The 25,794-nt window shown below is 43.6% G+C and overlaps 1 protein-coding gene across 1 annotated transcript in view; it reads left to right on the top strand.

The window, feature by feature from the left end:
- The window catches only part of Megf10 (multiple EGF like domains 10), a 155,685-nt gene that overhangs the window by 29,586 nt on the left and 100,305 nt on the right, over positions 1–25,794 (top strand). The window contains exons 2-3 of the mRNA XM_050120904.1: positions 17,187–17,319; positions 24,736–24,837. Coding sequence (XP_049976861.1) covers positions 17,204–17,319; positions 24,736–24,837 — 218 coding nt within the window. The 5' untranslated portion in view covers positions 17,187–17,203. The remainder of the gene's footprint in view (positions 1–17,186; positions 17,320–24,735; positions 24,838–25,794) is intronic.

Genomic DNA, 25,794 nt, shown 5'->3' with positions numbered 1-25,794 from the left:
TCCCTCCCTCCCTCCCTCCCGCCCTCCCTCCCTCCCTCCCTCCCTCCTTCCTTCTTTCCTTCCTGCCTTCCTTTGTACCTCCCTTTGTGTCCTCCCTCTCTCCCTCCCTCCTTCCTTCCTGCCTACCTGCTTTCCTTCCTTCCTCCCTCCCTTCGTGCCCTCCCTCCCTTTATTTCCTTTCTTCCTCCCTCCAGCTATCAAGGATACTGCTGGGAACTGAAATGACCTCATCACTCCAAGGAGACTGGGAGGCATCAATATCCTTCCACCGTTCCTTCTGGTGATATGAGTAACTCTGCTGCCAGACCTGTGTCTCATTACTTTGATCATAAATGGCACAGACATAGTTCTTTCTAAGCTTATCAACTCAGAAATAAAAAGGAACATTCATAAGCTGCCTCATTAAAAGATGGTTTTAGTGTTAAATTTTTATCAACACCCTAGGGCCTATTCATCCTCTATTCATACTCTCTTAAGGGTAGCATTAGCCACACATAACACAATAATCATATCTTTATGATCTTTGTGTGTAGCAATTTGTATTGTTAGTTAAAACAAACTGACAGGATCTTGAATTTTGGCCCAGAGTCAGCACAAGGAGGAACTATTTAGAAAACTGCTTTATGGCCTGTGTTTACACTGAACTTCTCTGGACATCTCAGAGCATCACTGCCTGAGAATCAGACTACTGGACCAGCTCTCCTGCTAATGCCTATGCTCATACAAATGTCCATGAATCTAAGCTGGAGAGATGGCTCAGTGGTTAAGAACACTTGTTGTTCTTTCGGAGGACCCTGGTTTGATTCCCAGCTCCTCTATGGTGGCTCACAACCCTCTTCCTGTATAAGTCTAGTTCTGTGGGTATTACACACATAGAGCATAGCAACCATACATATATACACAAATATGTATGTATATTTAGTAACAAATATTTGAAAGAATGGCAAAGGAAAAATATAACTTTCATAAATTCGACTGCTGTCCAAGCTGGTGCTTCTGGAAAGGAAATGGTGCTAGTGGCTTACCAGAGATGAACTTGATGTTGAGCCAGGCTCGACCATGGCCCATTACTCTATCCTCCTGCCTCTGCCAAATCAGATTCCACACTGCAGCACAAATACGCAGTGGGACAAACTGGGAGTCACAGGGCAACGAGAAGTGAGAATTACAGATAATGTAAATGAAGGAAGTGCCGTGAAAATGGCTCTTAATTTTCCTGTCAATGTGATACTGTTCTCGGCCTATTACACAGGGTCAGACAGGGTCACTTCTTGAATAAAAGGTCTTTCTGGACACCACAGGAAATGGTGTTGATGATTCAGTTTGTGGTACTTTATCTCCCAAGACAAAGCCTTCCTTTAAGAGCCATCAAGATGGGGCTTTGGGCTGTGGCTTTTTATGTTTGCCTGTATTCGTCTTTGGTAAGGAAGCCATGGGAAGCAGGCCGCCCAGCATTTTGTTCTGTGTCCTGACCAGACACAGCTTTGGCTAATAACTTCCTTCCAGCCACTACCCTTCCTCAACTGTCTATCCACATCTTGTCTGAAATCTTCAAAGCTTTTGAGCATGTGGGTTTAAAACCACTAGGGGAAAATTACTGAGATTCTCTTTGGGTAATGCCAGAAGTGAGAGATACCTGTGGTCACTCTCCATCCTGGTTTGGGTTAGTGGTTCAGCACTGTGTCCTTGGGGGCAGAATGGCAATTGAGTCACCAATGTCACTGGTTACTTGAGACATCTGTGCAGCATAAGTGTGGGAATACTTTGTGTGCTTTCTAATTCTCTAGTTCTTGGTTTAGGCTGGTAAGTGGCTTAGTCACATGGAGAGTCTGACATTTAACAGATTTGTAGTGCAGAAAACATTTGATGCTCTAGTAACACAAACAGGCTGTTATTTTAGAACGACTGTGTCTCCTAATGGGCAGATGACAAAACTGGAAGTTGGTAGACTTAGGTTCTGGGTTCCAGTATATTCTACCCGCAAATTAACATTGTGATTTTGGTGGATTGTGTTCACTTGGACCTCAGTCATTTCATCCAGATTTTAATGATGTCCCATTAAGGCTTTCTATTCTAACCTTCTGCTCTGCTTCTTTGCATAAGGATTTGCAGAAGCCGGTATGTATGGCATGCTTTAAAAAATTTTTAGGAGCCAAATGAATATGAAAAACTTAAATGATATGCACCATCAGAGGTCTCTCTCTCTCTCTCTCTCTCTCTCTCTCTCTCTCTCTCTCTCTCTCTGTGTGTGTGCGTGTGAGAAAGCATTCTTATGTGTTCACATATTCCTGCGTGCTTGTTCAAAGGGTTCACTTTGAGTTCTCCACTGAGCCTTAATAACGAGAGTCTCAGTACTATAGAGTTAACTTGTGATGAGAAGGGATCTGACTGTAACATCTGTCAGCCCATGGATCTCTGGAGTTGATTCTGCTGATCAGGCTGGCTAAGTGGGTGTCCGTCTCTTCCCTCAAGGCTACATGCGTCCTGCTTGAAACTGCATGCTCATTTGAAGGGAAAAACCTTCTAATTGGGCTCTCCTACTATAAAAACCAAGTGAACCCTTAATATAGCTTATTGATCCAGATGTAGGAGAGTAAATAACACATGGTGCCCTTGGTCATGCTGATAACGGGGGCCGAACGGCTGCTGTCACCCTAGAAGGATGTTTCATGTGTCATGTCTGCGGTTTCCAGCTCACTCTCCTAAGTGGGAAGCTTCTCTTTTCATATTGGGCTGCATTTGGGGGGTATGTGGCAGGACCAGAAGGCATATACTTAGCCTTCTTCTCATCACTATCCTGTGCTCTCTTACCATAGGCAAACACCTAAGATTTAGGTGGCTCTCCAGTATCCTGCTTAACACCATAGATTCTTATGCCTCTTCTTTCTCCTTATCGGTTTGACTTTTCCTTTGTAAAAGGGAGATGTTGCCTTCTTCCATCGTTCATTTTCATCTTTTATGACAGATTCATTGAGTCCAATCTGTCCTCATGCTGTGTACATAGGATGGATTTGAACTTCTGGTCCTACTGTCTCCACCTCCCAGTGCTGGAAGTGCAGGCCTGGACCACCACACTCTGCAGTGCTGGATATAAAACCCAGGGTGTCCTTGACACTACAAGGACATATAACATTCACCAGCACCCATGTTATGATGCTGTGATTAAATGTTTCTTGTTAAACTGTGTTAGAGAATCCATCAAACTTGAAATGTTTTAGCTTCTCCAATCTATACTTTTTAGCTGATTGGGGGAAATGATCTGTTTTAGTAGGTAAAGTTCCCTGTTTGAATTAATGTTTTTCAGATCCTTTCATTTTTGAATCACCTGAGGTTTCATGTTTGGGTGTTTTCCTCTAGTAAAACTTAAGCAATATCTTCAACCCCTTTTTGATAATTAGACCTCACATTTCCTCTCCCACTTAGTGTTCCAAACAACCTTGCCAATTGTTTTCTTCTGAGAAGTTGTTTTGCTTTGTGTTTGCTCTTTCTCCTCCCTCTGCCCTTGACCTATTCTGTTCCCTCTCCCAGCCAAAGCCTTTTTTTTTTCCTATAGGATCTTCAACAATGCTATTCTTAATCCTACTCAGGACTTGGAAGTACAGTTTAAACTCACATATGTATTTTTTTTAACCCTTTTTGACCCCGATCATGTTACATCGCCTTGTCATTGGCACCTACAGGATATTATGCTCATATTAGCTCATAAAGTACTAGAGGGTAGAAGGTAGTCTTCTCTGAGACTGGCTAATTAAAATAACAACTATTTATTCATTACTAAGGGCTTTGAAAAGTTTCCGCTGTTTTTGGTATGTGTGAGGTGCTGTTGAGGATTGAACCTAGAGCCTCAGGCATGCTGGGCCAGTGCTCTGCCACTGTGTCTCTAGCGCTGAAACTTGTTGAAACAGTTATGCTATTAGGACAATTGAAATTTGGATTAAGTTTATTGTATTTTATCTGGTATTATTTTGTAGCTATTTAATTTATTTATTTAGATTATTGTTCTCGTTGGTCTATAGCTATATCCATGAAGTCACTGTTCTTAGAAGATAGGCACAGCAATATTTGGAGGTTGGGAATCATGACTTATTGTCTGAGGTTTTCTGTCCTGCCCAGTTCCCGAAATCATTAAGTCCCAAAGAGATCACACAAAGGTCTACATTAATCATAAAATGATTGGCCCATTAGCTCAGGTTTCTTATTAACTCTTATAACTTACATTAGCCCATTATTCTTATCTGTGTTAGCCACATGGCTCAGTACCTTTTTCAGTGGCGTAGTCATGTCTTGCTTCTTCTGTGTCTGGACAGGACTGCAGAGGGAGCTTCCCTCTTCCCAGAATTCTCCTGTTCTCATTGACCTGCCTCTACTTCCTGTCTGGTTGTCCTGCCTATACTTCCTGCCTGTCTATTGGCCAATCAGCGTTTATTTAAAGCATAATTGACACAATATAGACAATTGTCCTGTGCCAATGACTTATGTAAGTTTCTTTTACAGAAGATTGGAAATAGCTTTAAAGTGCTATGTGTTTATGGGTACATATTCTTCATCCTGTTTTATAGCTTTTGAGTTGCCTTGAAATTATTTCAAAATAAAAAGTGAAAAATAATTTTAGAATATTAAATAGGGTACATAAACTTGTTTATATTCTGATTATTTTGTCCTCTTTGAGTTCTTGGAGCTCCTTATGAGTTCTGGACACAAACACTTTTCAGGTGGACATTTCACTGTTCTATGGATTGTTTCCTCATTCTGTTGATTACTCACCGCCTTTTAGTTTGCTGAGATTTCATTGGTCTATTTTAACATTGTTTCCTGTAACTTCTAGGGGCTTTTCCAAAAAAAAAAAAAAAAAAAAAAAAGAAGCATAACAAAAAGCCCTTACTGTGTTTTCTGCTAGTGGTGGTTTCATAGTTTCAGTCTCATGCATTTTTTTTTTCTCCAAGCCTTCTCTCTAGCTCATTTCTGTAGTTTTCTGTTAACTGGTGAGACAAAGGGTCTGGTTCTCTCTTCTGCACGCACACAAGTATACAATTGTTCCAACACCTTTATTAACAAAACACCCTTTCTCCTGTTCACGTCTTAGCACTTTTATTGAAATCAGGTAGTTGTGGGAGCTTCTAGGCTTTCTGCCCTCTTCGATTGATCTGCCCCTTTCAGTGTGCTATTAAATATGAGCTTGCTACATATGGCCTTGGTTATTTTGAAGTGTCATGTGTTAAGTTATATACCTAATTTTTCAGAGATTTCATCATAAGGAGATGCCAAATTTAATGAAATATTACTTCTACACCTTTTAAGATGACCACACATTTTTAATTCACTCAGCTGATGAAGTTCTGTGATGAAGTACATCTTGTTTGAATCGCATAATGAAACAGGCCTACATCTCCGGGTACACTTCAGTCTTTGACAGATGCATCTCTCTAGGAATTTCTTATTTCTCCTAGGGCAGGACATTTGCTGGCACCTGATTATCCAGTCATCTCTAGCGACCTTCTGATTTCTGCGGTGTCAGCTGTAATTATCCTTAAAAATGAAAAGACCCCTTTCCTTTTTAAATTTCCTTTTCTTGGTCTAGCTAAAAGCCTCTGAATTCTGGATCTCTTTAAAAACCAGAACTTTGTTTTATTTTTTTCTATTATTTTCAATATCTCATTAGTTTCAACTCCGGTTTTTATAATTTTTTCTTCCACTATTTCCCCACTTTTCCTCATTTTTTCCTTTCTTAATAGTTATTATTATTAGTAGTATTGTTATTTTATATGCCAACCACAGTTTTCCCTCCCTCTCTCCTCCCAGTTTCTCTGCATACCTAATCCACTCCTCCTCCTTTCTGTTCAGAAAAGGACAAGCCTCCCATGGATATCAACCAAATATGGCATATCAAGTTGCAGTAATACTAGACACCTCCCCTCATATCAAGGCTGGACCAGGTAACCTAGTAGTAGGAAAAGAGTCCCATAAGCAGACAAAAGAGTCAGAGACAGTCTCTCCTCCCACTGTTAGGAAACTGTAACATACATGCAGAGGGTCTAGGTCAGTCTCATGCAGACTCCCTGCTTGTCAGTTCAGTCTCTGTGAGCCCAGATTAGTTGATTCTGTGGGTTTTCTTGTGGTGTCCTTGACCCCTGTGGCTCCTACAATCCTTTCTCCCCATCTTCTGCAGAATTTCCTGAGTTTCTCTTTATGTTTGGCTGTGGGTCTCTACATCTTTTCCCATCGGTTGCTGGATGAAGCCTCTCTGATGACAACTGGGAGAATAGCAGAATATTATTAGGTATCATCACGTTGACATTTTGTTGCTGTTGTTGTTGGCCAGTTGTATTTGGCTCTATCCTAGGTCTCTGGGCTATCTAACCTCTGGGTCCTGATACTTCAGGCAGTGTCAGGGATAGGCTTCCTCTGTGGCATGGGTCTCAGTCTGAATCAATCACTGGTTGACCCCTCCCACAATTTGTAGGCCTTTTTCCTAGTTTTTTAAGGTGCATTAATAACTTATTTATATGTGATCTTTCTACCTTTTTGTTTTGATTTTTTTTTTTTGTCAAGATACAGTCTCACTATGTAGCTTTGGCTGTCCTGAAACTCACCAGGCTGGCCTTTAACTCAGAGAGACCTGCCTGCCTCTGCCTCTCAAGTGCTGGGATTAAAGTTGTGTGCTCCTATGAAGAGCTACTTTTTTTGATGAAACTTGTTTTGTGGTCTAGCCTCGGCTATCTAGAGAACGTTCTATGTTGAGAAGAATGCGTACTCTGTAGTGCTGATGGGTGCTGTAGAGACATGGGGTGTTGCCCATTTGGTCTAGGATACAGTGCAACTCTACAATTATTTTTTGTTTGGATAATCACTGCTGTTCATTGCTAAAAGTGGGGTGTTAAAATCCCTGACAATTCAAAGTTTTTTTTTTATGTTGCTCAATCAAGGAATCTTAATATGACTACTACTACTAATAGGAGATAATTACTTCAAACTCAGAAAAACAAAAGAAGCATTATTTTGTAGATCAAAATTAAATATGACCTTGGAATCCATTATCCAATATCCTATAAGTAATCTGTAGTACAGAAAACATGATGAACTCTCTAAGTTATTATAATTTGGGTCTTTTTTTTTTATCAACACACATTAAATACTTAGAGTTAAATGGTTGAGTAATCTGGGACAGTGTTTTTTTTTTTTTTTATAAAAAAAACCAGCAGATGTGTCTCAAAACACAGTCATTGGTGAGGTCAACCCTGTGGGCACAAAAATAACAGGTCATAATTAGAAGATGATGGGCCTTTGCCAGGACTTAGAATGTGGGGAGAAATTTTCAGAACCATCCGGGAAAGTTTCTTCTGCTCACTACTGCTACTGAAGGCATTATTGGGAAGTATTTTGAACATAAGCCAAAGCAATTTTAATATAGGAAAATTTTTAAAAAATCATGATATTTGTTAACTCTTACAGGATAACATTAGCTCAAACCAAACTGCTTGAAATAATAAACATCTCTGACCTCCGAGCTTCTAAAGGCCAGGAATCTGGGGGTAGTTGAGCTGACAGATCTGATTCAGGGTCTCATGATGCTGTAGTCAGGATGGAGAAAGAGCTACAGTCATGTGAGGGCCCAATGGGGGTTCCACAACCTGGGTGAACATGCAGGCTGCTGTTTGCAGGAGGCCTCCATTCTGTTGTGGGGTTGGAGACTGCTCAGCCAACAGAAAGTTCTATTATCCCCTGGTGACTACCCTGAGGGACCCCAGTGCAGCACTGAGCCTTTCTCACAGTGAGTTTTAAGCACAAAAATCCGTGTTTGGGGTTGACATACTTCAGTTAACAAGAGCAGTTAGTCAGGAGTAGAACTGCAGAGGCCATAAAGCAAGTTAGTCAGTACATTTAGAGACTTTCTCAGAACTGTGGACTCTGATGGGTTAGGTCTTCGTCTTCATTTTGGCAGGTGGTACGGTGTACATGTTGAGTTTGATGGCCTGAGTGGTAATTCCATCATGGCGTCAGTTGTGCTAAGGTCTGGGGACTTGTTACACTTTCCTTATCATGTCAGTGTTCCTCTCGGTTGCTTGAGTGTTCTAATGATAAGACCACTGGTTTCCTAAGGAACTGAGACCCAGGAGCCCAGATGAAGGGGCAGTGTCTTTACAGCATACGTTTCCAAGTTTTACTGTCCCTTTTCAATTACCTATTGATTATACAAATCTACGTGTGTGTGTGTGTGTGTGTGTGTGTGTGTGTTGGGGGTTAATAACAACTTATGATTACAGTTATCAGGGCACAGTTGAAAGCAAAAGAGTCACACTTATAAAAGAAGAGATTTCTTTTCTTTCTTTCTTTCTTTCTTTCTTTCTTTCTTTCTTTCTTTCTTTCTTTCTTTCGTAAAAATAATGACTCCAGTAGAGAAGACTGAGTAGGAATGTCATTGAGGTATATTAGATTATGAGAAGTTTGAGAAAATAAGTTTGATTTTGTTTACTAAATTCTGGAAATGGAAATAATATCTGAAATTTCTTTTTCTAATAAAGAAGAGATGCATTTTGTTCGTTAGCATGAGATAGGCTGAATCCTAGACAATATAACCAGGATTCAGATGGTTGAAGCCTCAAAATATCTCTGTAATATTGACTGTAATTTCATTATTTCCTCTGGCTATGCTTACTTTCTTTCCTGATTTTCCTATTTTCCTTTCTGGAGGCTTACCCCAGGAAGGTAATTTTTACCTCACACTGACTCGCAGCAACCTCATCCACTCCTCATTTCCAGAGGACTTGCACCCTTGGTTGGGCTCATTGCTCCTCATTTCCCCCTCACCTCATTCTTTGCCCAAAGATCCTGCTCTAAGGAGTGAGTTAGACCACAACAGAGCCACAGGAACTGGTTAAACTGGCTAACAGCTCAAGCCTGTTACCACCCAGCCCTGCTGCCCCCTTCCTAACTCTCTACACATCCCTTAGAAAACCTTCTTTTTTCTACCCCAAGGATTGGCTCACACCTTTCTCTTGACCCTGTGACCCCTCCTGGGCTTTTCATTTACCCAAAGGCTCCTTTTATCAGGGTGATGCTGAGGACCCATTATAAGTGTGGCAGTCAACTCTGCTCTGCTTTAATTGTCTGGCTTCCACGGGAGACACTTAATCTGAGTGCTCCCCTTAGGGATGTAACAGACCCACCCCAGAGCCAGTGAGGCTGTGTGTGAGGTACCACCAGGAATCCCTAGTTTCTTTTCCTTCTAGAGCCAATGATCAGTTTGACCTCTCTCATGAACCTTCACAGCTTACATTGATTTCCATTCCTTTTTAAGCCCTGAGAAGCCACTTCCAGCTTGAATTGTTTGGCAAATAGCCATATATTTCTTATCACTTTCCTCTTTAATGAATTTGAGGTCCCAAGGGCAGAAGCCATGACTTCCTTACAGGTCACAAAAGTTCCCATATTATCCTGTCTACGGGCCTGAAATGATAAATGCTTGTGAATTTCCTCCATGTATTGTGAGTGAGGGGTTCCTAGGAACGAACATTATTGAAGGCTTCCTAGGATTGATGATTGGGCCCCTGGGATCTTCTCCAAACTGTTCCTTAATTATGGGGTTGGTTGGTTAAGTAGATGGAGCTGTAGTCCAGAGTTCCCATACCAGCCTATTTCCATCCCAACCACAGCCTGCACCAGGCTGTGCTGTTTAATTTGTGGCATTTTCTGTATGGGTTGTGAGTTGCCTCACAACCTGTGCCACCAACGCCTTGTCCTGTTCTGCTCAAAGTCCCTAAGAAATATCGAAACCACAATTAAATGCATCTTCTGTATTATTACTACATATTAGTATATGTAGGTGCTTGAGGATACTTGTTACTGAATTATGTTTATGAAATAAGGTTTGATAGGGATGGTTTTCTTTTACTAATGTTGGTAACCATAAGCTGCCCATCCCACAAGCATTCTAGGTAGACTGTGTGACTACCGTAGAACTCGCTAATCTTATTTAGAGTATCTGTGTTAGGTCACAGGATTTGATTTTAGCAGGCTAATACAAATAAATAATTACCCCTTCCCTACCAAAAAAGAAGCAAAAAATTAGACATAGCAATATAGAACTTGAAAGAGCAATTGTGCTTAGACAACAGAATATACTGTTAGCATAACTAGTTTTGTGCTATAGTTTACATCTTAAATGTTCCCCCCAAAGGCCCATGTCTTAAAGGCTTATTTGTTGGAGGAGGACTGCTTGTTGGTTTCCTGCTGCCCAGCCCCAAAATAATCACACAGAATCTGTATTAATTAAATCACTGCTTGGCCCATTAGCTCTATCTTCTTATTGGCTAACTCTTACATGAATTCAACCCATTTCTATTCATCTGTATATCACCACGTGGCAGTGGCTTACCAGGAAACATTCAGCTTGTCTGACTCTGGTGGCTCCATGGCGTCTCCCTGACTCTGCCTTCTTCCTCCCAGCATTCAGTTTAGTTCTCCCCTCCCCTGCCTACCTAAGTTCTGCCCTATCAACAGGCCAAGGCAGTTTCTTTATTCATTAATGGTAATCACAGCACACAGAGGGGATTTCTATGTCACTTATTCTTAAATGTAATACCAGGAAGAAGCAACAGAACCTTTGAGGGATGACACCTCATTATTGGGGTATGTCCTTGAGAGGGATGTGGGACCCTGCCATCTCTCCCTTTCACACCATACTATGAGCGGAGTACCCTCTGCCATGTTCTCTAGCCAGGAGGTACTATGCCACCAAAGGCCTGAGAGGTCGACAATCAGTTATTAATGGGAGCCTCTAAAACTGTGAGCTATGTTGATCAACCTTGGATGGTGAAAGTAGAACCCACGACAGTGACTCCCATCTTCCTTTTTGCCTGCCCAGTTGTATTTCCATGGAGGTCCTTATCTGTGTCTGTTTTCAGGACAACGAGCAAACATTACTGGCTTTGTATCACTGAAGTTGGTCTGTGGATACTCGGTCCACTGGCTCATGAGCCATGAGGCACACTGCGCATCTCACAGCTGAGCCATATGAGGACTAATTGTTAGCATTCAGATATTATGCTGGCCTACTCTTGGGGACCTAGGAGAATCAGCTGCAAACCACAACCACTCCCTACTTGCTAGTATTGCAGGCATCACACACTAGCCTGCTCCCAGGGTCCTCAGCTGTGGCCACTAAAAGCATCTCCTGTACATACATTGTCAGCATTTAAGTAGAGACCTGGCCAGCCCAGGATCCTACTGCCTCAGTGCGCATATGCTTAGGCTTGTGAAGTCTCTCTGTGTGTGTGCTAAGCCCTACTTAAAAGTTCTGCCTGGTCGTCCCACTTCCCTTTCCAGCTACTCCTTGCCTCTCCCTTCCAACTTCCCCCCAACCCTTTCTCCTTTGTTCCCCAATAAACCTCCAACATGAGAGTTTGTTGTATGGTGTGATTTGTCCACGCTGTTTTTTAAACTACACCACTAACTGCAGACAATTTGTTTAAAAAAAAAAAGATTGAAAGGCCAAGTGAAATGACAGGCTCTTAGTATGGGGAGTGGTGAGGGGGGCAACTGATGGCGGGAAAATGGACATACATAATGAAGACATTAGTTTAGGATAAGAAGCTTAGTGCGAGAGCACCCAAGTTTTTCTCCGTGCAAACTTAATGATTCTAGGATGGGAATAGATTTTTTAGAGCCAGAAAGGGTTACCTAGAATCATTTATTCCTCTGTTGTTACAAACATAAATTAGTACGTCAACACCCCGTTATTTATTTCTCCTTGACACACTGATAAAGAAACAGCCTATTATTAGAAGTCACACCTCTCCAGTGCATGGGTTTATTCACCCCCCCCCCCATTTATGATGGCTTCCGTGTTTGAACAAGCAGAGCTCCAAGGCAGCAAGAGTTAACTCTGCAGGCTGTTTCCTTACCCTAATAGCAGCGTTTTAGCAATGCTAATCAGCTCGACTGATTTTCTGTTTTGATTTTTCCAGAATAATTAAGTGAATGATCTGAGATGCAATCAAGTTTGGCACTAGGGGGTTATGCAAATGACAGGTTTTTTTTTTCTACATTTAAAAATTTGTTAAATGGAATCGTAAAGAAAGGTATTTGAAAATGAAGAGAAAGTGGGTGAGGGTAACTTAACATCCAATTTAGAGTTTTAAAGATATTCAAAACATCTATTTTTAATGGAGCAACTCGCCACTTTGTTACCCTTATCAATGAAAATAATGATTTACAAAACTATTTTTTTTTCAATTTTGAAAGAGAAAATACTGGAAGAGGATGGGAGAAAGGGAGGGGAAGGAGAACTTGAAGGAGCAGGATAGTCAAGATGGAGGAAGGACAGAGATGGAAAGCCAGGAAAGAGATATTTTGATTGAGAGAGCCATTATGGGGCTAGCAAGAAATCTGACACTAGTGAAACTCCCAGGAATCCACAGGGATGACCCCAGCTAAGACCCTAAGCAATAGAGGAGAGGGGCCACTGTTGCCAGCAACTGTCCCACTGAAGCCTGGGGCTGGGCCTCAATTTGAGGCCTTGGTGGTGTCTGGGGACCATGCCGCTGCCAGAGCCATCCTGATCTGTGTGGTCAGCGCTTCCACCCAGAGCCAGGATGTCATCTGGGCTCGAGATGGTGCTGAGGGCCATGTCTGGATCCATAGTCCAGCTGCAGTTGTGTCTGTGTTGATGTCTGTGGCCTGTGTCACCTCGGGGGATCATAGGAACCACACATGATGAAATCAGAGAGCCATGATGAGCTGGCCCTGCCCTTCACTGGCACTGAGAAAGATGACCCTGCCCCTTGCTAGACATTGTAGCAAGAGAACTGACCCCAAACCACTCAGAAGAGATGGCCCCACCCCTCACCACAGGCCTCCAAGACTGACCCAGATGGCATGGGCGTAGGGGAGCAGGCTCTAGCCCCACAGCCAGGCCTTGGGTCGGTCCACCCTACGGCTGCCCCATGCAGGACCCGCTGGAGCTTGTGAAGCGACTCACCCTGTGGAATCTCCACGACTCTGGGTGGCAGCAGGTTATCCCAGAGGAGTTCTGGTGAGGATCCAGTGACGATGGTGTGTCAGAAACCAGAGGCCTTGAACCTGACCAATGGCTCATTGCAATGAACATTTGCTCGTAATGTTGACTGGACAGAAGGGTGCACTGTGTGACACGCTGAGGCTCCCCATGCCAACAGGATGAATGAAGAGGTTTTGGAGAGGTGGGACAGATGGAGGAGCAAAGAGGTTTTGGGGGGTTTTATTTTGTTCTTGTTTGTTTGTTTGCTTGCTTGTATGCCTTGTTTTGGTTTTCTTTTAATTTCTTTTTAGGGGGAGGCTGCAGGAGTGAGGGGAGAATGTGGGGGAGACGAGAGGGGAGCGTAATTAGGGATCATGATGTGAAATTCCCAAAGAATCAGTAAAGAAACTATGTTAAAATAAAGAAAGCAAGACCAATCCTAGCACTAAGGTAAAAATCTGAGGTGGTGCTTGCTTGTAATCCCAGCTTTCAGAAGGTGGAGACAGGCGGGTCTCTAAGGCCCACTGACCATCCTGCCACCTAGCCGGATCCTAGGGATAGACCCTATCTATAAAAACAAGGCAGAAGTCTCCTAAGGAAGACACTTAGGGTTGACCTGTAGACACACACATACACACGCACACCCCTACCCACAAGCAAGTTAACAACAAGAGCAAAATAACTCAAACAAAAAGACCAAAGCAAGGAGGAGGTGACCACAGTCTGTCTTGTTGGCCAGCCCCTCCCAGAGATTATTTGCCTTGGGTCCAGAGAAAGGAAAACTGACAATTCATGATACAAGTTATACAGTAAAACAGAAAACACAGAGGCTTTTTTTTTTTCTTGGCAGTTTGGTTAGCATGCAGCAATTTCTAACTTTCCAGACTAAACAGTTCTAATTGGTAAATAGATGGTTTGATTTGAAATGGTGGCTCAGGAGAAAAAAAAAATCCCAATTTGGGGTAATTGTTTATGAGTCGTTGGCAGATTACTGTTAACCAGCCTTCATGTTTGCCTGTGAGGGACATAATGAAAGCGAGTGAGCATATTTCATACTTCATTGAAGGGAAATACTTATCTGGACAAAGAGGAGCTACGGGGTGGGGAAAGATTCTCTCTGCTTATTTGTTACAACCAACTAGACTCAATGTTTTCTTTTGCTGGTGGGCGAGGGAACACTAACCACGAAGTTGTACAATGCGGACAGTCAGAGCCCCCTGCTTTCCCATCAAGTTACTGTGAAGATAACATTGGCACACAGGCCTCAGTGCGGTGTGTAGCCTAGGGTAGCAGAGAGGAAGTGGTTGCTGTCCTGCTCAGTTTGAATTATCATCCCATCCTCCATGGAAGAACTTCTTAGATTGTATGAGAGTCAGCTGCACGGCCCACAGCTTCGTGATGTGAGCCTGTGAAAGTCTCGCTCATTTGCACTGATTCATAAGTCAGAGTTCGGCTACCTAATTAGGCTTCGAATATTGGAATTATTTAGTGACTACCCTTTTAAAAGATTTCACAGCCTCTCTTGATGGCTTACACTGTTGTTTAATTACCCTGCAAATTCATGATGTTTTTTCTTGATCTTTAAATACTTCCCCTTGATTTCTCTTTTGTGGGGTCAGAGATGGGGAACTTGTTAGAATAGAAGGCACTTAAAGTGTTTATCCTTGTGGGGGTCTTGATCTTGAAGAATTTAAAATTCCTCATTCCATCTGTCCTTCTAATGAATTTGATGACTCTATCATATTTTAGTTTTCAGGTTTTTCTGCTATACTTATTATTATTGTTATTTATTTAAAGTAACGTTATCAAGCGTGATGACTCAAGACAGCAATTTTCGCTCCTTTGGAGGCTAAGGCAGGAAGGTTGCAGGTTCAAAGCCTGTGTGGGCTTCAGGATCAGATTGAGACCAGTCTAGGCAATTTATCAAGAGCCTTTCACAAAAATTTTTAAAAGTGGAAACCATGCTGGGAATGTAGCTGAGGGGCAGAGCATTTACCCAGCATGCATGAGACCCCAGCTACAGCCCCTAGAATCATACAACAAACTAAATAACAGCAATAAAATTATGTGATCTTTTCAAACCACCAAGTTATTAGTTAGGACATTTTGTCCCCATATGACAACTTTTTGTGATGTAAAAAGTTAGCATAACTTCTCAAGATGCCAGCTCTCACCCAGAAAGCAACTGGGTCAGTCAGGCAATAGGGCCCACTGTTGCTAGTTTTTCCGTAGGCAAGACAATGCTTAATTTCCTTGTAATCTGTAAGTAGGCCAGCTGTTTCTCGTTCTGTGTCCATTTCTATGACGTGCTGATGACAAAGTGTGCGAAGGAAACCTTTTGTCTGAGTTCTAGAAAGTGAAGGAGTACACGTGACTTCCTGTTGCGTATCATTGTAGCTCTGAAACACTCACGCCCGGTGTAGTCTCTGTACATAGTGGGAGGTTGATAAATGCTCACTCGTGGCTTTGCTTGAATACCTAATTGGAGCCTCAATCTTAAGATATCCAAGCTGAACTCAGTGGTAGGCTGTCCGGTTCCCCTAGGGCCAAATCCCAAGTCTTTCTCCTTGATTATTCCTACATAATGTGACCAAGACATGCTGATCCCATCTGCTAAAACATTTCCAGCGTCACTGGTAACCGATGTTGCTTTCTAGTTCACTCCTGGTGGTCTGTCCGCCCTCTCCTTGACAGATGTGGATAGAATCAGTCTTCCTGCACACTGTAGTAGTGTATAAAGTGAGGACAGGACCTCTCCGAGGTATGGTTGAGGGGAAGGTTTTTATTGGAGATATGAATGAGAATACAGCCAGAGACATCTGGAAGAGTTCAGAGCAGGGAGAAAAAGCAGTAGACTAAACATGGCCAACAGGCTGGACCATGCCATAGGAGAGGGGTGGAAGTGAGAGAGGAAGATAAGAGAGTGTGTGTAGACATAGGAGACCGAGAGAGAGAGAGAGAGAGAGAGAGAGAGAGAGAGAGAGAGAGAGAGAGTCTAAAGGGAGGACCAAGAAAGCACACGACCAAAAATGACAGGGTTATATGGAAGAGAAGTGGGGCGGGGCAGGAAAGCCCACGAGCTAGGGACATTTAGGGTAGGGTAGGATGAGAAGAGCCAGGAAGCCGGCATGGACTCTGTAACAGGTATTTGTGATTTTGAGAAAGCCTGGAGGTCAGCTTGTGTTTTGGTATGCCAATAGGTACCACAGTTGACCATTTGGCCAGACTTTCTTTGGGGCATGACAAGTAGCTCTTTGTTGTGCTTGGACAAAGCCCCAGACTTTAGGGAACCTTACAAACCCACTGTGATATGTCCACTGCCTCCCCTCTCTGTTTCTCTCTGTCTCTCTCTCTCTCCCTCCTACATGTATTAATTGCGCTCCCTAAATGCACCCAGCCCTCCCCCCCTCATGTCTTTACCCCTGTCTTGGTACTTCTATCCCTTTCTACCTCCTGCCAGTGTCTCTGTTTACCAGGTTTCCAAATACATTGCTGCCATAGACTCAAGCTTCATTTTCTTCAATGCCATGTCTAAACAGATTTACACTTTTTCCAGGTATCCACTGTAAGAGAATTGGTTTTGTTTTTATTCCAATGATGGGAAAACCAAAGCACTATGTGAAGAAATTTTTGTCATTTGACCAGGCTTCTCAATGGGCAGGAAAGGGTGTTAGCTTTGCAATTTTAGATACCTGCATTTTGTTGTGCCTAGGACTGAGTGGCACTCCTTGCCTGTGGGATGAGTTGAAATGCTTTATGAATCTCAGCCTGAGGCTGAGGTGCCTCTCTCCACACTCAAAGGAGCCTCTGTTTCATCATGCATTCTCGGGATGAGTGAGGCCAGATTCCTCTGTAGGCCCTCTTCTTTTGGAAGGAAATATGCCTTGCAAGAGAAGCTGTGTTGCCCTAGTGGGTTTCTTCAGCTTCAGCTGGCACGGATCAGAAGAGCTTTCGTCACGGTGGTCATTAATGATGATCTACATATTTTAGTCACTCACAAAATGGCCAGCACCCGGCTCAACACAAGAAATAACTCTCTCTCCCGGCATGAGAAATCTGGTGACCCACCTGTTTCAATAGGTGGCCTGTGTGTGTTTCAGCCCTAGTGACAACTGGCGCTGAGTCCCCTGCTCTACTGGAAACAATTCTGTTTGGTGGTTATAACGCAACGTCATTGTTTCTCTTCCTGCAGATTGTTCTACCAAGAAAATGGCCATTTCTTCAAACTCATGCCTGGCCGTCATCTGCTCCTTGTTGTGTTGTTGGATGAGGACAGCATCCTCTCTGAACCTGGAAGACCCCAATGTGTGCAGCCACTGGGAAAGGTAAGCGTCCCGAAAGCAGCCAGACCAGTCTATTCCATTATCCCCACAGGCCTGATGCGTAGACTGGAAATCTGAGAAGACACTTTGAAATGGCTTTCCTGTGAACAATCAATTTGATAAGTTGAGTCACGTTACTGCCCCTGGAATGCATGTTTTGTGTGTGGCTCTAACATGGGCACAGTGGTAAGATGGAGGGAAACAGTAACTGAGCTAGAGTTTGGGTGGAAGTCTGTGAGCACTTACCAAACGTGGTGAACATGAGGAGCTGGATCCCTGCGTGAGGCTGTTGCGTGAACAGTGAGAAGCAGCCTGGTGTAATGTGCTAGACAAATACTTTGAACTGTATGGGATTGAAGCAGTTGTGCCGTGGGTAGCTTGGTGGTTGGAGCCAGCCCTGGTCCAGGTCTGGTGTAGCACAGTCCTGCCATCCCAGCTCCTCATGAGGCTGAGGAAGGAGGATCACAAGTTCAAGCAAGGTCTGCCATCACTACGGAATCAGTTTCAAGACAGAGTTCGCAACTTAACAAGAGCTTGTCTCAAAATGGAAGTGGAGTTAATGGCGGGGGCGGGGGCAGGGCTGTGGCACTCTTGACTTGGGTTAAATCCCAAATGTTAAACAAATTGCAGCCTGATTTTTGGATGAACAGGGAAGGCCACATGGAGGTGTAGAGGCAGTATCCCCTGAGGTGCCCTGGAAGATGGGAGTGGATAGCAGTTGGCGATGGGGAGGGGGCTTCTACACATGGAAGACAGCTGGAAGCTGGTGTCTTGAAGATCACATAGAACTGCAATCAAAACAGTCAGTGGGGCACTGGAGATGGTAGCATCAGATAGATTACATGAAGACAGAAGACAGAGTACCCAGGTGGGAGATTCACAGTAGGAAATATCCAAAATGCACAAAATCAGAGGCCACCTTAGGGATCTTCCAGTTCCCGCTGAAGCCGAAAACGCCAAACCTGCCCTATCAGGTACAGTGTCGGCAATGCAGGCTGCAGAGCTGCCTGGGGGCCTCTGGAACGAGGGCAGTTAGTACCCCACAAAGTAACAGTTCCTCAGAAGGTTTAACCAAGTAGACGGTGTCCAGTACTTATACCATGAGGTGCATTTGGACGGGCTGAAGTACAGTCTCACCAGCTCTCGGGGACATTTTTGTGTCACCCTCAGTGCCATTATTAACAAAGTGATGGGAACATGACAGTGACTTCCACCTGGTGCTATGTACATTTTAGAACCAGATCTTGCTGCCACCTCTGTCGGCAGCGTAGAATCTGGGTAACAAAACGCGACTACTTTATCAGTTAATGAAGTTACAGAACACGAAACTCTATGCTGTAGAGAAAATAGGTAATATAAGGTTGTTTGAATTTATGGTAGTAACAGTGTCATATAGAATGAAAGGAAGAGGCACCTACTAATTACCTTTATCATCTTAATAGCATCTTCCCTAGGATATTTCAGTCAGGAAGTGTGCAATAGGTAATACTAAAATAGTAGGAATGAGCTTGAAACATGCAATAATGTGTGTGTGTTGTGTGTGTGCTCGCGCGCGCACGCGCACACACATGAGTATGCATGGTATCAAACTTGGAGCTGGAAGGAACCAGCTGACAGTTAACCATCTTAGTGGTTGGTGGCTTTAGGTGTGAGACACAGTTAAGCGTGTGAGATGCTGAGAGCTGCAGATCAATGGATCTTGAAAGCCAATGTCTTGACTGTGATGTGAAGCTGGTCCACCAGAGCTTAGAGCCTACAATGTGTATCATTGCCCATGTGGAAAGACAAGAGGAGGGAGTTGAGGGAAGTGCGCGTAGGTTCGGATGGTCCACCAGGGCTGGGCTTAGGAAATCAGGCAGAAACACTTGCCTGGGAGTGGCTGGGAATTCAGCACTGAGATGTTGAGCATGGTGAGATATGAAGCTACTGAGGGGGTGACCCAAAGGAATGTGGGATCTTCCAACCAGAACCTTTGGGAAGAGCAGGTTTGACTTGATTCCTTACCCTCATTTGAGCAATGCTGTCAACGTGCCGTTGTCCTGCCTTGTTCACCAGGGATAATTCCCACTGTCTGGGACCTTGGGTGTGGCATGTACTCAGTAGATTATTAAAAAGTGGACCCACCTCTTGATAGTGAAGGAGATGGCCAAACATGGATATGAACATGCACAGTGAGAGAGGCAGGCCACAGTAGTCTCTGGTAGAATCTGGAGTCAACCCTGAAATATTCACTAGGAGGCAAGGAGACAATGGGTACACTAAAGGACGTGGGGAACTAAAGGACGTGGGGAACTAAAGGACATGGGCACTAAAGGATGTGGGGCACTAAAGGACATGGGGGACTAAAGGACGTGCGGGACTAAAGGACTTGGGGGACTAAAGGACGTGGGGGACTAAAGGACGTGGGGAGACTAAAGACGTGGGTTTTTTTTTCAGCCACAACCTCCTTGTTGCTACATGTTTCCTTTGAAGCTGATGATTCCTGGGAAAGGCATAAGAAAACAAAGTGCATTAATAATAGTGAAAAAGATTAGCTCCATTAAAATGACCAAATGTGGGTCCTTTGGGATGGCTTAGTGGCTAAAGGCACTTGCGCCAAGCCTGAAGTCCTGGGTCCATTCCTAGGACCCACATGGTGAAAGCAGAAAATCAGTCCCCGTAATCTGTCCTCTGAACTCCATATTACTGCACATGTGTGCAAGCACGCATGTGCACACACAGACACTCACACACACATACATACACATAAACAATACACACATGCACATATAAATACACACATATATTCTACATACATACATGCATGTAAAAAATTGTGAAAGTCCAGGTAGTACATATATTTTCATAAACCGTAATGAGGAGGCCAGTCCCAAGGACATGTTCTTGGTAGCAGGGTTTGAGAGGGGCTCACATAGGCTATTTTGCAGTGATAACCACCTGCACGCTGGATTTAGAGCCAGGAAATGGAGCCTGCTTTCCCTGTGGGACCTTGTGGAAAATGTGCTCTCAGGCTCCACCAGCCCTGCAATGTCAAAATCTACATCCTAACCAGACCCCCTGGTGTGTGTGTAGACCTTCACCATGGAGAAGCACACACGGACCCTCTGCCAGGCCCTGCTAGCTGCATCTCCACTGATCTTTGAACGTTTACTTCCAGATAGCGCCATGCCTTGTTTTACTGCAGCAACTCTGGTTTGGGGACACTGCACACAAAACACAAGGAGAGAAAATGAAATCCTGAGAAATGTGAACGGGGAGCCCGTGAGTGGAGGAGCCCCGCCCAGCATCCTGCTGGAACGCCAGCAGCTCTGAAACCCTCGGCTCCCTCCCATCCCTGTCTTCAAGAGTCCCAGCCTTTTCATCTAGGTTCTTATCAAGATGGCATGAAAGAGGAGAAATGGCTCCTTTCCCAAACCCCCAATTAGTAATACAGAAGTGCTAGTAATTGAATCAGCAGTCCCGAAGTGAGCCGAGAGAAGAAACGATGATTATTACCATATCTGATTAAAGTAACAAGATAATTCAGGCAGATAAAATGTAATTAACCACTTTGGAATGTGCCCAAGTGATGATGGCTTGCCCCCTCCTGCTCTGTGACCTTAAATTAATTCCTGCTGGGGTTTTTCCCTTGTGATGCTTAATAGGTTAAAATCATGATGGTATGTTTCTCTGTGTTTGTGGAGGTTAAACAAACACGCCAGGATCGAATTCCTTTAGGAGAGGGGCTCTGGCTCACCACTTGGGTTTGAAGCGTGGAGTGTTCTGGGGTGCCCTCTGAGAAGGGACAATGTGAGGGGCAGGATTTGTCAAGGCCACGGTCAGTTGTTAGTGCCGAGTCCTGAGCAGCAGGAGCTCCTGCTACCTGTGACAGGAAGTAGACTATAAGGAAATGTGCTACACGATATAGCCTCGACCTTCTTCATCTTTCAGGCCTTTTGGGAGCAGCTCCTGGTCAGTGTGGTGGCCTGGACTGCTAGCAGAGGGGACAACATGGTTCACACAGTAGCCAGACACTGACCATGGCACAGTGATGAGGGTGTTGGGAGAGGTGGGCCGTTTTGCAGGCATTCTCCTTCCTGATGTCACCATGCAGCTTCCAGCCAATGGGCTCTTCGAGAAACGGCAGCCTAATTGTCCAATGACAGATACTAAGTGAGTTAGGTGCAGTCACTGACAAAGATCATTTGTGACCATGGGAAAAAGTTTGCAATGTGATCTTAGGTTTCAACAGTGTATGCATTTTGTGATTACAATGTAAGGGAGTCCAAAACCCTTAAACTAAACCCCAAAGAATACAACGGACAGCAGCGTGCTGCCTGTGGGTACACAGTTGTTACAGAATTCTCTCATTCTCGTTTGAAAAGTTTGCTTTTCAAATTTCGCAGTGTGCTTTAGAATTCTTTAAAACCGGAAGAGGAAGGAGTAGAGAGCTAGCCCAAGCAGGAGAAGGCTGCACATGCCTGAGCTAGACCTGAGTCTATCCCATCACCCATGTAAAAAACATAGCATGCTGGCTATGCGTGTGTCTACACACAAACCAAGTTTTCACCTCAAAGGGAAAACTTTATTTTGGAGTTAAATCTGAGTGATCATGGCCCAGGAACACAGATTTAGGTTTCCAAATTTTATTGTTCCAAGATAGAAGCAGTTTCATGAAGCTTTTTATTATAACAGAACAAAATGAGTCAAAAATCAGGGCATTTTAAAAATACCTTGGTAGAAATATCAGAGAGGTGGGTTGCAGCCAGGTGGGATAATTTTAACTATAGGCCTCAGATGTTATAGAAAGCATTCTTAGCTCTTCCACTGGGGGAGAGCAGGGTTTTGTTAAGTTACTAAATCCCAAAGGTTTTATGTGTTTTTATCAGGATCTCAGGTCTGGCAGAGGTGGACAAGGACTGGCTTTTTATGGGGCTCGTGGTAGCCCAAGAGCAACTGGAATTAGGTTCTGCAACTGCAGCCTTCCAGCTTCTCTACAGTCAGCGAGGTTTTAATGAGTCAATCAGTTCACGTGGATAGCTTCCTTCTGGAAAGGTTTGCTCACACGTATAAGCCCAGCATTGGTAGAGACAGGAGATCCTGGGATCACTGATAGTCAGCCTAGCCTGTTTAGAGCCCTCTAAGCCAACGAGAGACCCTGCCCTTAAAAGACAAGGTAGATGGATCCTGAGAAGCAAACCTCTCTGTTTCCACACACCTGTGCATACACATGCACTGGATCACATGTGCCCAAGCATGCACATAAGCCCACATGTGCACAAATGGTCACCTTTGGTCTCTAGTATGTACAACACTGGATGGTGTAGCATATCCCTTTGCAATTGTCCGGGAACCCTGGATCAGGTCAAATTCCAACAAACTAATTTAGTTCAACAAACTCCATATTGTAGAGCCTGTTAAAGCAAGGATTTGCTTTGATTTTTCCTTTCCTTTTCTTTTCTATTCCAAAGCACATGAGGAAAGTGGCTCATTTTTCTTATAGGCGATGCAGGTCTATAGTTATGGCATAGGTCTGGCCCCAGAGGAATGGGACAGAGACATAATAATGTGGCTTCAAGATTCAGTTATTTGCAAGCAACCGGCTAGGAGAGCAGACGGACCGGCAAGGAACTCTCAGCACTTGCGCTGGTGTGAACCTCAATGTGCTGCTGGGAGCTGTAGAAAATATTAGGAGCTTATGTGACCTGCCATTTGGAGAGCACTGATATTTTAGCAGAGGTCTTTTGCTTTGCACAAAATGAGTCACCTCATGCCCACAAGGGCTTGCTTGCACCTCAACCTGTGCCTATGGGAAGGAGCAGGGCCTCTCTGATGATATAGAAAAGTGATAGTCGCCTACGTGTATGTTAGGGCTTCTGGGAAGACATTGCCATGCCAGCTCCGATTATCTGTTTAAAATATGAGCATCAAGGCCCAGGGCAGCGGGAGGACCTGAAGAAACTCATCTCTGATTTCTCAGAATTACAACCTTGCCTTCTTCTAGCCCAATGATCTTCTCAGAGGGCTTGCTATTTCTGCCTAATTTTTCTTGAGGATCTTTAAATATCCCTAGATACTACACTGTAGTATGCCAAAAATGAAATATGTATCTTATATCTTGCTCTCTCATATATACATCTATATATCCCTATCTATCTATCTATCTATCTATCTATCTATCTATCTATCTATCTGATTGTTCCATGTCTCTCCCCTTGATATGCATAAACAATGATGTGTATAAAACAATCCAGACCAGTTACAGACCAACTGTTTGTGTGGTCGTCATTGCACAGCCTGTCCAACCAGGTCTCCCCTCTGTCTAAGCTGAATTCTTCATGTTAGAACTTCAAGTTAGAAGTTAGAACTTCTTCCTTTTGTCCATTCTCATGTTGATCATTCTTGTTAACGAGCTTAGACTATGGATTTCACTGCAAGTAAGTCAGTGATGCTGTCCCATTTGTGTGTGTGTGTGTGTGTGTGTGTGTGTGTGTGTGTAGATTTTAATGGAGACAAAGCAAATGGAGCAAGCCTTTCAAAAGAGAAAATTTTTCTGATTTTCTTGTAGACATCCATTTTATGCTGGAGCATGCAAAAGGCTTCAAACAAATATAGAACTGAGCATCCAGTGTTCATTATATTTCATTTTCCCAGGCCACAGGATCCCGTGTTTCCACTCTACCAAGAAGGCTTTAGAGGAGTGTAAAGGAGAACAGAGCGTTTAGGAGGTTGCAAGCTGCTGGCGTGACTGCCTCAGGCTGACTATCTCTGCCCGTTTATATTTTCAGAACTGGATGTAGAGAACTCATGGTAGCCTTCATTTTTGTGTCCTGTACACTCCTCTGCTGCCTGGGAAGCTGGACCAGCATATGAAAGCCAAGTGCTTCAATTGCTCTGAGCTTTCAAAACAATCAGTGAAATGTAGTCGGTGCTGAATGCCGGGATTGTATTTCTGCTTATTAACCTTGAGGTTTGCCTGCCGACTTACGGCGAGAACTTTTCATGAAAGGTCTTTGTTGTGCATGGAATCCTGGGATGAGAGCGGTGAATTAAGTACAGAAAGACACAGCGATATGTTTTGAAGTCTGGGAACATTATCGTAGCGTGGACAGGAAAAGGATTTCTGTTGCAAGGTGTAACGTGGGCCCTCATCTTTTATTTCATTGCTTATTTTGTCTTTGCATTGTGCTGGTTCGATCAAAAACCTGCGTAAACATGAATATAAAAGCCAGTGTGAGACCTGGGCAAGAACGTTCAAAGCATGAGTTCAATCCTTAATACTGCCAAAGGGGAAAAATCAGCACGGGGCTGCAGATGACGATAATTTAACCTCTGTTTTTTTGTTTGTTTGTTTATATGTATTTTTTTTTAACATGGGGATCACATCACTAGTGTAACAGTAGAGGAATGTTGATTCCTGGTTGTTGCTTTTCTTTCCAGCTACTCGGTGACTGTGCAGGAGTCGTACCCTCATCCCTTTGATCAGATTTACTACACGAGCTGCACCGACATCCTGAACTGGTTTAAGTGCACGCGGCACAGGTAACAGAAGCCTGGATATGTTTGTGCACTCGCCTGTATGCAAATGCAGTCCTGACACAATCAGAGGCCCCAGTTACTTGAGAAAGTGCATCCACACACCCACCCAGAGAGCAGTGGCTGAGGGCTTAGGTCCCAAGTCCAGGGGGCAGCAAAAGGGTGACATGGTCCACGACCTTTGTGAACTTACAGTCTAGCTACAGGTGACACATTTACTGTTCTTCCTGTGGTTAGAAAAACCTCATCTAGCTCCTGTATAGAGGTTGGCTGGGAGAGACACATTGTTTTTTTAAATTATTTATTCTTTGAGAATTTTATACAGCATGTTTTTATCATATTTTCCCATCCCCCATTTCCCTTCAGATTCTATCTACAAACTTCATATTATTTCTCTCTCTTAAAAATCCAAACAAACAAAACAGGAAAAAAACAAAATATACTAAAAAAGCTTGGAGTCCAATGAACACACATAAGACCTGCGCAGGCTCAAGCTGGTCGAAATCCCAGCAAAGGGGTGGGGAAGTGGGCACAGAGTTCCATCCCATATAAGAATTGTTTGCAAGTCCTATCTGCTCAGACAGGGGAAATCTGTTGCCTTAAATGGATCGACACTGGGTGTGTCAACTATACTCCAGGGCAGGCCCCGTGCCCGGGAGAAGTCTGCCAGCACAAACTGGAGACATTTTCCCCTTGGCCATCACCAGATACCCAGAAACTCAGGCCTCAGTGTCTGTTTCTGGTTGGATATTTGACTCAGTTTATGTTGAAATTTAGTATTTAAATGAGATAGACTATCTATGATCCATGAGAAAACAGAGCCCAAAACATCAGTACTTGTCATGAAGGGAACTCTCGGACCTGACTTCTCTTAGTTAAGTATTGATAGTATCATAAATTATGGGTTGATTGTGGTCCTTCTCATTTTATGATCTAGTTATTTGTTTGGTATCTTTTTTCCTT

The sequence above is a fragment of the Alexandromys fortis genome, unplaced genomic scaffold, assembly GCF_014885135.2.
Source record: "Alexandromys fortis isolate MF-2015 unplaced genomic scaffold, M_Fortis_MF-2015_v1.1 scaffold_181, whole genome shotgun sequence".
Taxonomy (NCBI): Eukaryota; Metazoa; Chordata; class Mammalia; order Rodentia; family Cricetidae; genus Alexandromys; species Alexandromys fortis.
This window is presented reverse-complemented; position numbering and strand designations above follow the sequence as displayed.